The following is a 13013-nucleotide window of genomic DNA, read 5'->3' on the forward strand; positions in this document are numbered from 1 at the left end:
GTACGGCGCCCACAAAGGTCGGGGGGTTAATATAAGCCTTCCTTTGAATTGAAGTTGCCTCCTGAAAGGCTTAAAAGCGCGTATATTTACTCAAAACGCCTCTCTCCCTCTGTTCCATGGGACTTGCTCCGGGTAAATGCGCACTTCTTTAGGACCAAGCGTCCATTGAAAGTGAGAATAGTGAAGGAACATGCTTAGGATTGGGCCAGGGCCTAGTCAAGGGGGTGGGGCACATGCTGCCCTAAATCCTCAATTATTATTATTATTATTATTATTATTATTATTATTATTATTCGGTTACAATCCAATAATAGCCTCATTATAACAATACCAAAAGGGACGTGGGTGGCGCTGTGGGTTAAACCACAGTGCCTAGGACTTGCCTATCAGAAGGTTGGCGGTTCGAATCCCCACGACAGGGTGAGCTCCCGTTGCTCGGTCCCTGCTCCTGTCAACCTGGCAGTTCGAAAGCATGTCAAAGTGCAAGTAGATAAATAGGTACCGCTCTGGCGGGAAGGTAAACGGTGTTTCTGTGCGCTGCTCTGGTTCGCCAGAAGTAGCTTAGTCATGCTGGCCACATGACCCGGAAGCTGTACGCCGTCCTGAGTTCGAGTGTCTTCAAAACCCATGATACCTTTGGTAAAGGCTTTTCTCCAACTGGAGCGCTCGCAGGCCAGTGTTTCCCAATTGTCAGTGTTTATACTACATTTTTAAAGATTTTCCTTGACACAGTCTTTAATGTTTAAACCTCTTGACTAATAGCAATCGTTGAAATGCTGAATTATATAATTTAGATACCCCCACATGGTAGAATTGATGGTTTGATGGCTTTCTTTATTTCTGCATTCTAAAATCTTGTTAATTTAAATTACATTCCAGTCATAATAATAAGGACATGACCGGGTGACCAGATGGGGGGGGCAGCTTTTGGGGGAAATACTCTTCCCAAAGAAAGCTCAACAACTTTTTGGGTCCCCCCACTAACAAAAATCCTGGCTATTCCCATGTGAGGGGGCTTGCTACCTAGTAAATGAATGCATCCCATAAATACAGTGCTTTTTAAATAGAAAAAAATGTGGTGGTGCTTGCCATTAAGTTGTTACAGTTCTTTTAGCATGAGCAACCCCCCCCCCGGGGGGGGGGACCCTGGAAAAATATATATGACTAAGAGCTATTCTGGGATCGGTAGTTGCAGATTTCCTGCTGTGAAAACAAGAGCAATTTAGTGGTAGCACTTTGGATATGTTTTGTTTGCTAGAAATAATTTTTACACATATAGCATCTGCCACACGCGGAGTGGGGTCAGGGTATTGTGCACCAGATTGTGAGACCAATAAGTTTGCAGCTTCTTTTTTTAACCATCTCAGTAGTCCAGTTTATTTTATTTCTATTGGATTTGTTTACAGAAAGTAACTCAAAGTGGCTTACAAAACAATTGTGTACAAACCAGCTCATTTTTGCATTGGAAGGATCTCTTCTCTAGCTGTTAAATGGAAGAAAAAAACACAGCTAGATGCTTTTGGCTTTTATGGCTTTTGATGGAGCGGAACTGCAGCCAGAATGTAAAAGGCAATGTTTCAATCTATGTCTTGTATTTTGGTATAATATTTTATGGCCAATAGCATGTTATACACCCATTTCCCCTCTGGCACAGAGCAGCTTCCTTTCGTATACTAAAAACCCATACAGTACTTAGGGCCATTATGGCCGTTGTCTGGCTACTTGAACAATGAAATCTTTCATTAGATTCCACCCACCTCAAAAACAAAACAAAAGCACCTCACAACAATATTGTGGCAAGCTGAAACATGACTTTGGCATGACTTCACCTGGTTTTTGGCACGATGGGTCCAAACTGTGCTAATTTGGACACCTCTGAATACATCCTCAACCCTTTTGGATGGGGCATTGCCAGATTTGGTGTAATGGGCCCAACCTGCGCCAAGTTGGATGGCTCTGAAGGTATTGTTGCCTAATTTGGTCTGATAGTTCCCAAGTGCTCTTAGCCTACATTTGGATGCCAGGCATCATTTTGAAACAAGGTGGTGGACTGAAATGTGACTTTGGCATGACATTACCCAATTTGGCGTGACGGTTACAAGCCAGGCTTTCCAAGGTGGAAATGGTGTTTTGTGGCCATATTTGGATGCTGTTGGATGCACAGAACCCTCTGTGTGTGTGCGCGCACGCACGCACACACAGCCCCAAAACTCACACAACCCTTTTAAAAATCAGAATTTTCTTTGTTTTTTTTAAATTAAATTCCTAGGCAGCACCAGGCATTCCCCATTAGTGCATTCATACTTTGCGATTCACAGCAACTGGTATAGTGAGGCATAGTACCACTGGCAGTGGAGGTAGAAACATAAGCTCTGGGAGTGGTTGATGCATTTGAACCTCAAATAAGCCTAAGGATTCCCAGCTTGGGTGGCTGTGTAAACCAGTCCTGTATCTCTCCTTTCTTGTTAGTCTTCTGCATAATTTCTTGTGTTCCTTTATTTTCAGTGTTATCTATTCAGTGTAATGCCTCCCTCTTTCATATACTAATCATCAAAACCCAGCAGTAGACATCACAGACTTACTGTTGCTAAATTGAGCACCTAATATTTCTTTTACTGGCATGCACCATTTATGGAGGGTTTCTTTTCTAATACAAATGTATCTTTGTTTCTAGGCAGTGCCACAGCCTCCTCGCACATTTGAAGAATTTTTAGTCTCTCAGAAGTTGGTAGGTGGTTTTTAAAAATAATAATACCCGTATGTATGTGTGTTGTGGGGGGAGGGGGGTTAGGTCTGGGGAGAACAAAGTTTTGAGCAAGGACCTTACAAATGTATACCCTGAGAAACAAGTTTAAATGAGGATTGCATTTCAAGCCCTCAGGCAGTGGAATGTAAGAACAGTGCAGAATTGGAAAAGCTTACATAGAAAGGCACTCATGTGGTTATTCTACATTTTTCATATGCAAGTTTTGGAAGAAATGGAGATGTTGTTACCCATTTGTTTTTTGGAACTTACGCTTTAGTGATTTCATTGCCTTACATTTTGTCCGATTTTACCATTGTGATATATTTGATAGAGTGCTAGACCTGAACAAGGGAGAACCAGGGTTCAAATCCTCTCTCTGCCATAAAGGTCATTGAGTGTGCAGCTTGGGATAACTCACTTTCTCTCACCTAACCTACATTACACAACACATGGGACTTTGAAATTTTTTGCTACTGCAAGATGAAGTGATAGCTGCCTACTTAGATACCTTTAGATGTCCTGGCTCCCACTCAGTGTTGAAGTCAGGTGGTTGTTTCTACCAATATCTTGAATACTCATATCATGTGATACATAGGCAAAATGATGATCCAAAGCACAGCTAGTGCTACACATGACTACACAAGCAAAGACGTTGATCCACCAACAACACCACCCCTGGTGTGAGCACAACTTGGCACGGCAAGCAGTTCTGGTCTTTAGACTGGGCAAGCGACGTGGCACTTCTCCAAGAAGGATGCAGCTGCCTTATCTGTTCATGCTGGCACTGGTGTCTCTGTGACCTAGGCAATGGAGGAAGCATCACTGCCTCATTGGAGGCAAATGGGACAGCTGCGGCAGTAACCTCCCTTGGAGAGGCAGGCTTAGATGTGGTTTCTGACAACTCCAGAGGCAGAATTGGTGGCATGAAAGGCAAAGTGGATGAGCTGGAACCAGCCTCTGACAGCTCTGGAGGGGCAGCCCATATCTTGCACTGCGGAGGCTAATGGGAAGATGGAATGGGGCAACAGACCCCACCACCATCACAAGAACCTTCTCCAACATCCCCTTCCTTGGGCTCTCCTGACCCAGCCAGAGACCTTTCCAGCCTACTAGATCCTTACCCAGAGTTATCTATTTGCTGCTACTCTGTTCTCTGACTTGACCAACCCCCCCACTCCCGGGCCCATGACAGAGGCTTAAAGAAATTCATGCAAGATAACAATGGATAATTCTGACAGTAGATATGAATCTTGTGCAATATTCTTCTGAATGCCAGTTGCCAAGGATCAAAAGCAGGAGAAGGCAGTTGTGCTCATGTCCTGCTTGTGGGCTTTCCATAGGCATCTCATTGGCCACCCTGAGGAACAGAATGTTGAACTAATCAGGTCTTTGGGCTGATCTATGCACCAGTGCTTTTCTTATGTTTGTTGTGAAGATAAAATGTGATAATTCCATTTAAGTAAACCTAAGCTCTACAGAAGGATCAGATAAAGATGTATAACTTCTCCCCCCTCCCCAATAATTTTTATTAATTTTTTCCAAATATCTTAAACACAATACAGCTTATCAATATTATTCTCCTTTCAATCTATATCTTATCCAAATTAACTTCCCTCCACCCCTCTTCTGGCTTCTCTATATTGCTCTTAAGCCTGATCATTATATATACATTCTATAAATGTTTATAATTCCTTAATAAATTTATGTATTATACTTTAGACATACATTCCTTATTATATTACAGCATTACATCTTGTGGTCTAACGAAATGTTTACAATAAATGTTATGAGTTTTATTTCAGTCCTGTGAGTGTCTTTATTTATGTACAGTTTTCTCTATGTATACCATAAATTTGGACCATTCTTTTTGGAATTTTTCATCGTCCTGCGGTCGGATTCTTCCAGTTAGTCTTGCTATTTCTACATACTCCAATACTTTCTGTTGTCGTTCTTCAATTGTCAGGATATCCTGTTGTTTCCATCTCTGTGTGAGGAGTAGTCTTCCTGCTGTTGTGGCACACAGGAAGAATTTCTGATCTTCCTTTTTAATGTCCTCTCCAACCATACCTAGCAAAAATGCCTCTGTTTTTTTATAAAAGGTGTACCTAAATATCTTTTTTAACTCATTATACACGCTATCCCAAAAAGTTTTCACCTTGTCACACAACCACCACTTGTGAAGAAAATTTCCCTCTTTTACAGTGCATTTCCAGCAGTACTTATTTTTCATTTTGTACATCTTTGCTAGTTTGGTGGGTGTTAAGTACCACCTATACAAAAGATGTATAACTTCATTTTGGGATTATGTTCTCTGGATGGTGTATGAGAGAAATTACTAAAGACAGACGTAGGCAGTACTATACTAAAAAAAAATATGATCCATTTGTTTTATTATGTATTTACCACCTTAGTTTCTATCCCACCTTTCTACACATGGTACTCAAGGTAGCTAACAACAGTAAATCCATTATTTATCAAAACATCCACAAACTTGTTAAACATCACCATACTCTAAAAATCTATTAGCGTTTGTGAATAAAATTTATTTTAGTGGAAGAATTACCGTAAGCACACACATTAACCTCTGCTATTCAAGTAAACTGGATAAAGAAAGCAAGTGCTTAATTTTGGCATGATGATTCTGTGTATGTATGCCTGTAGGTGTATGGGTGTGTCTCTGTGTATATATAAATATTTGTTCCTTAACATTATTGTTTGTCACATTTTCAATAACTGTTATTATTGCAGGATGATTGGCCACGGATTCCCTACATGCCAGAAATGGATACTCAGCCTTTGGTTGCCAAGTTAAAAAAAGACTATGCCTTGGAGACTATTACAACGTTTCTTCATGACAATGCTCCAATATCCACTAAAATTATCTCTGATTTGGAAAAGAAAATGGATGAATGCAAAATGAGAGTCCGTGAACATGCTGATGTCGTACTTTATTTGGAATCTAAAGAATCAGAAAGAGATGACCAAGGTAATAATATAGAGCAAGGTAATAATTATCCATTCAGTTATCGGTTACAGCCAATATCCAATTAGTGTCCTTCTGCTGAAGACATCCACACAGAGGGGGACAATTTCAAGTGATTCCTTTTCCTCCTTGCAACCTCCCTACACACTCGCTCTGGAGCAGATTTTTGGTGGCGTGCAGGAGGCTGCAATGGTGAGTGAAAATTCCTGAAAATTGCCTTCCTCTTCATTGCCTTCTGTCCGTGAAGAGACACCAACTGCATACCACCCCGTTATAAGTTTCACACTTTGAAACATATCCTTATTTTTTAATGTTCAGTTGCTTGAAGGAACAGATTTTAACTGTGTAATGTTTATTATTTATTTGCATAGGGGAACTAAATTATCAGCCCAGGTTTAGATATAATGCCAAGTCAAACCATGGCTTAGCTCAGAGCAGCAGCAGGAATGGAGGATGAGCAAAGCAGCTATGGCCTTATATCTGGGAGGTCATTTGTTCATGCTAAATCATCGTTTGGCTTCATGTTACGTTCCAACAAGGGGTATGTAAATAATATCCAAAGGGGGAGTTGTGCCAGTCTCTTGCAGCAAAACAGAAGAATGTTTCACAATATTCTCTCTATGGTAGTGTAAGGAGTCTAGTGCTAGTGGACAGGTGAGTTTTAATGTTGTGCAACAGAGGAATCCAATGTGACAGTGGCACAACATATTATACAACAAAGTTACCAGCAAACACCTTATGCATTCTCTCATGCAACATTCCCCTGGCAAATTTTGCCAGCAGAACAAGTATACTGCTAAATGACTCACTTAGTGCTGCATTGAATGCAACTAAATTGAGTCTTGCAGCACCTTAAAATAAATTTATTATAAGCTTTCATTGACTTCAGTCCACTTCAACAGATGCATGAAGTATTATATAGATATAGATATATTTGTAAATACAGTGGTACCTCGGGTTACATACGCTTCAGGTTACATTCACTTCAGGTTACAGACTCCGCTAACCCAGAAATATTACCTCAGGTTAAGAACTTTGCTTCAGGATGAGAACAGAAATCATGCTCTGTCGGCACAGCAGCTAAAGCAGGTTAAGAACAGTTTCAGGTTAAGAACGGACCTCTGGAACGAATTAAGTACTTAACCCGAGGTACCACTATAGTGAAATCAGAGGGAAATTAAATTCAGAAAACTACACAGTGGATCATTACATAATAAACTGTTGTAATTCACCAAACTGCTGTTGATGACACAAACATCCTGACATTACTCAGCTAATTAACACAAGCTCCTTATCCTCTGGTAATATTTAGACAACATTTACTGCCCAGAACATTAGGCTCAAGAAGTGAAGTCTGGCTTACACCAATAGAGATATATTTTCCGTAATAGCCAAAGTGAGTTTTCAAAGCAAATTTACATCTCATCTAAAAAAAAATTTCCCCAAAATATGAGTGGTGTTTTACTCTAGTCATTAGCATTACTCCCTGAAGTACCCCACCTTTCCTTAAAAACAATTTAGGAGAAATTTAGACTTCATTACAAACACATTTACTACGGAACAAGTTCATTCAGTGGAACTTACTGCTAAGTGAATGTATGTAAGAATTTGAATTTGTGGTTGTGTGAAGTCATCTACAATTGCGTACTGAAAGTGGTTCTGTGGTCCAGCTGTTAAAAGCTACTACCGTATTTTTCTCTCTATAACACGCACCTGACCATAACACGCACGCAGTTTTTAGAGGAGGAAAACAAGAAAGAAATATTCTAAACGAAACAGTGGATGTATGATTTTTGTGGTTCATGCTGTGGCCACAGACATGTGATCTGACAGTGAGTTTGGGGTAGCCCAATACAAAAATCCTGAGGATCCATGTGGATCCGTGCTTTGTAACCACGTTTTAAGTGGGGAGGGAAGGAAAAACACTCAAGGGACAAGGAGCACACGTGGGGGGTGTGGAGAAGGATGCTGCGAACAATGCAGGAGAGGCTCCTCTCCGGCTTTGCTCCTTTAAAACAAGCAGGCTCTGCTTCTATCCCTCCTCCCCGGCAAGGAAACCATGATAGTAACCATTCTGAGACAAATCAAGAAAAATTGCGACCAACACTCCTCCCCAACATACAGGTAAGGCAATTAGCATAAGTCAGGAATCTAGCTCAGTTCCCAGATCACTGGCTGGTCATTTCAGTGAACCAAGATTTCTATACTACACATATTTGAAAATGCAGTTATGGCCAAAATCTGTATTTGTTTCATGAAATTGAAAATTAGTGATACATTCTAAATTCTTCATACTTTCTTCCTTTCAAGACACTTGTCTTTCTGAATTAACAAGCAGTTTGCCAAGGAAGAAGAAGAAAAAGAAGAAAGTGCAGGTATTGTACTCGTTGGTTAATACATACACCCCATTTTACTTATTAGGAGCCGCCAGCTGATAACGTTCCGGAAATTGAATCACCTCACTAGTATCCCTGAAACAAGTGCAGAAATGATTATATTTCATTTGCCAGAGAGGGCTCTTTAAACAAAATTCTCAGCAACCTCACCAAACACAAATTCCATGGATCACTGTGGGACATGACAGTTAAAGTGGCGGAAAACCGATGTAACATTTTGGGCTACAATATCAGCATAATGAGGTGGTAGAATGGACTCCCATTTCAGACTTCCACTGGGGGTCTGATGCTTCCTGCACATTAAAAAAAAAAAACATATCAGAGAAAGTACTGACTTTTGCTCTTGCTGTGCTAGCTCTTGATTGCAAAGTGCTTTGTTACACAGAGGTGCATTCAGAACTGTGATTTTCTCACCCTCCACCTTCAATGATACACTCTATTCTGTTACCCCAGTATGTTTTCACCATGTTACCACCACCTACTGCATATGCAGCAGGTATGTATAACCAGATGTTGCACTGGTTGGAATCCAGTGACAATTGAAGGGCCACAGCCTCCTCATTCTTAATTTACAGACACTAGTAACTTTGCAGCAGGTAGGCATCTTACTTAAAGCACAGTGGTACCTTGGGTTATGTACGCTTCAGTTTACAGACTCCGCTAACCCAGAAATAGTACCTCAGGTTAAGAACTTTGCTTCAGGATGAGAACAGAAATCGTGCTCCGGCGGCGCAGCAGCAGCGGGAGGCCCCATTAGCTAAAGTGGTGCTTCAGGTTAAGAACAGTTTCATGTTAAGAACGCACCTCCAGAACGAATTAAGTACTTAACCCGAGGTACCCAAGGATGCCTATGCATACTTTTTTTGTAGTGGCTCAAGAAATGAAGTGGGAAAATTTGCTTGTATTCAGAACTGTACAACTTTAACACAATTAGCACTGTATTCAATATCAGCTCTGATATGTTTATAGTGTAGATGCTGCCAGATGCTAGTTATGTGTGTTTCTCTGAACATCACTAATTCTCTCACCTGGCTCCAAGTAAAAGGCCTTGAGTAATTTTATATATCCACACAGGTAACAACACTGCCTAGAGAATCCACCTTTTTTCATAGCAGATAATTTCAAATTTCACAGCATTTCTTTTCATCACATATTTGTGGTTCGAGGACCCGACCCCCGCAATGTGAAATGAATACGCAAGGACATGTGATATAAGGTTAATGGGCAAGAAAAGGCCACAACTTTATTGATTACAGCAGTGAAAAGGTATTGGCTTAGGCATTGGATGTCTAAAACAAGGGGGTTTATTCACCAGTAGGTGGAGCCTGTTGATGCTAATCCAACTATAGGCTCTCCCCTGATGTCACCGAGGGTCGTGCCATGGCCTCCCGCCAAGCAGGCATCGGACAGAGTACACAACCGCCAGATTCCTTTAACGGAATACCCCAAAATTGAAGGCATAGGCGATGGCCACACCTAGCCCTTCGACACACCACAACACATTATTCCAATGCCTAACCTACCCACCAATACCACAAAAGTTGTGGCGATTGCTACGAGGTAGGCGAAAAACCCAAAAAGCCTAATGCCAAATGGAAAAATTCCTACCAGGCCCCCTGGACAACCAGGGTGACCAACCTAAGGTCCATAGCAAGGCCAATGAACTAAGACCCTGAGCTCAAAGGGAGTGGAGGGTGGGTGACTCGCGATGAGACGACGGAGAGAAGAATGAGGCCAAGGAGGAGCTGGCGCCGCAGCAAAAGGCTGCTGTAAACGCCCCCTCAGAGGCACCTGGTTGGGTGCCTGCCGAGGGGCGTGGGCACCAGCCAGGTGAGAGGAGGAGGCAGGGGACTAATGCCCCCTGCTAGGGGCGGAGCTCGGGCTCCTGCCCACAACCACTCCCCTCTCTTCCAGGGAGGAGAGTCTTTTCAGCAATTATTATTTTTAACGACAAAATATTGATAGTGAAGCGGATAACATGTACCTTTACCACTCAGCGCATTTAGCATACTGACACAATGCTTTTGTTTAAAATGTATTTCAGATTGCTACAGATGCCATAGACCACACAAGTTCTAAAAGAGTTGAGGTAAATGTACCAAATATGTTGCAGAAGTCAATCATAGGATTGTAGAGCTGGAAGAGACCCTAAGGGTCATCTAGTCTAACCCCCCTAGCATGTAGGCCCCCCCTTGACATGGGTGGCCTCTCTGTGGCCTGGGACCTCCAAGGTGTTTTTGATTGAAGACCGTAAGGTCCTCCGTGGGACATACCAGGAGAGGCGGTCCCGTAGGTACGAAGTGTTCATTGTGCGTTCCGACACCTCTTTTCCTAGAAAAATGGCACTGCATATAAACAAACATGAAGCTTCTTGCACAAGGAGAATGTTTAATTCCTCTGAAACTAGGGGAGAGAAGCAGTAGAAGGGACAACTGTGAGCTGACTCAGGATCAGACAGGTGGTGGTGCTTTTGTCTTTCTCCTGGCTCTTTATCATAAGACAGTTGATCTTGCACATAATTTCGGTGGTGGAGGAGGAGACAGTCTTTTATAAATCACTCCTGATTATTAACTATTACATGGGGTCAAATTTAACATTATGTTAAACATACACATAACCTTTAAAATAATAATGGTTAGAATTTGCTGCTTTCTTCCCCCCCCAGCAAAAACAGACCACTTGATATTTGGATTAATTCTGCAGCATCCATTCCATTTCCTTCTCCTTAGCTGCTTTGGGGCAAATTGCTTCTGGGGGAGGATTTTTATCAGGAAAGTATCACTGGAGAAGGGACACAGGTGGTGCTGTGGGTTAAACCACAGAGCCTAGGACTTGCCAATCAGAAGGTCGGCAGTTTGAATCCCCACAACGGGGTGAGCTCCCGTTGCTCGGTCCCTGCTCCTGCCAACCTAGTAGTTCAAAAGCACATAAAAGTGCAAGTAGATAAATAGGTACCACTCTGGCGGGAAGGTAAACGGCATTTTCGTGCGCTGCTCTGGTTCGCCAGAAGCGGCTTAGTCATGCTGGCCACATAACCCGGAAGCTGTATGCTGGCTCCCTCGGCCAATAAAGCGAGATGAGCGCCGCAACCCCAGAGTCGGCCACGACTCGACCTAATGGTCAGGGGTCCTTTTACCTTTACCTTTATCACTGGAAGAAGAGGGTTCAACCGTTGGGTGCTAGAGTCTCAATATTGATCAGGATCCTGTATAGCTCCTTTTTTGCTTCTTTTATTTTACAGAAAATTTACATTTATAATACAATGGGAATCATCAGCATAGAAGCTATAGCCGAAAAAGTCACAGAACAACCAACAGATTCTCTCTGATTATTACCTAAAATAAAGAGGTTTTACACAGTAGCCTGAACATAGCTGCTTTTGTCTTTTTTAAGACAAAGTGGATAGTTCTGAGCTTGCTTTTTTAAAATGTACACTTCATGTAACTTACTGATACCAAGTATCAGAACTAGAACATTTCTCTGAGATAAACAATTAGAAGCATACTTATTAATGTGGATTTTCTTCTTCATTTTAGAATTACAAGTTCCCTGGTTTCAAGCCAATGAAAGTCATGAAACTACCAAATCATCTAGAACCTGCACAACTCTGGGATTCAGTTCTTAAAGTCCAAACCTTCAAGGTATAAACTTTGTATTTCAGTTTAGGTAGCAAAACTTGCTGATGTAAAATATTTTTAGAGCTTAAGATAGATCAATTTTGATATGTGGTTTATATCTGAAATAAGAAAAAAATGTTAACAGTTCGTTTAAGATTGCATGACATACTTGAGACATATTATACATTCAAGTCCGTAAGAAGCCAATTACATCATATGAAATCCTATCGTCCACTGTTAAAATCCACATAAAATGCATTTTATGTCTCCCACTATTATATTTTGGGTCTTTTGCTGCTATACATCCTTCTGTACCTCCCTTAGCAAAATGTATTCCATTTTCTTCTTGCAAATAATGATAAATTTCAGATAGCATTAAACATAATATGCAGAGTGATTAATTCAGTCTATTTTATTAACAAGTGAGGAAAGTGTCATGAATTGATTGTTCAGCAGAGCAGCTGTTGTTAATTGAGCCTTGTTAAACAGGAGCACATGACTGGGCTGGCTGGTTGCCAGATCCATCTCCCAGTTCTTATAAGTATTTTGCTAGCTTGGCCTCCCAAAGAACACAAACTCTTGGGCCTGCTGATAGTCTTTTTGGTATGCTCTTGTGTGCTACCTGCTTGGAGAATATAAGTTTGGAGAACCGTTCCTGTGATACTTTTGTGACTTCTTAACAGAAACAGTATTATTGGAAATGGAAGTGCTCCAGCCTCTGATAATACAAACAAACAACAACAACAAATCCGTTTATTGTGAGGACCATGCCTGTGCACAAAAATCAACACTACAGTAGTTAAAAATATTAAAATTCATTACATACTATGCCAACAAAACCTTCTTCCCACAAGATAGAAAAGGAGGGAAAACGAGCAGCGAGTTAAACAGACGATGAAGGGGTCTTTACATTGTCGTCTATAAATCTTTCCCTGGCTTTCATGGCCTTCATCACAAAGACCGCTAACACCTGGGTAATGCGTGGGTTTGCATCAACTAACAAAAATTTTACTCTATCTTCAGGACTGGTTATAGAGTTGGGTATAATTTGCAGCAATGCGTCTCTAAAGCCCGAGTAAATGGGGCAATAGAGGAAGTAATGTGTAAGATCCTCTTTAATTTTCATAGAGCAAGGACATAAACGATGTTCAACTGGGTTTTTTGTGTATCTGCTGGACAGATAAGCAGTTGGCAATGTTTGAAACCGTGCCATGGTGAAAGCTCTCTGAAGGGTGGGATCAGTGAACTCCACCAGGTAGTTGGCACAGATT

At 41.4% G+C, this 13013-nt stretch overlaps 1 protein-coding gene across 1 annotated transcript in view; it reads left to right on the plus strand.

The window, feature by feature from the left end:
* FAM227B (family with sequence similarity 227 member B) overlaps positions 1-13013 on the plus strand; it is a gene marked incomplete at its 5' end in the record, with an annotated part of 121430 nt that overhangs the window by 2323 nt on the left and 106094 nt on the right. The window contains 6 exons of the mRNA XM_081887518.1: positions 37-171; positions 2675-2728; positions 5495-5750; positions 8040-8104; positions 10170-10214; positions 11662-11766. Of these exons, the coding sequence (XP_081743644.1) occupies positions 37-171; positions 2675-2728; positions 5495-5750; positions 8040-8104; positions 10170-10214; positions 11662-11766 (660 nt within the window). The remainder of the gene's footprint in view (positions 1-36; positions 172-2674; positions 2729-5494; positions 5751-8039; positions 8105-10169; positions 10215-11661; positions 11767-13013) is intronic.

Source organism: Podarcis melisellensis (assembly GCF_964234715.1).
Source record: "Podarcis melisellensis genome assembly, chromosome: 14".
NCBI lineage: Eukaryota > Metazoa > Chordata > Lepidosauria > Squamata > Lacertidae > Podarcis > Podarcis melisellensis.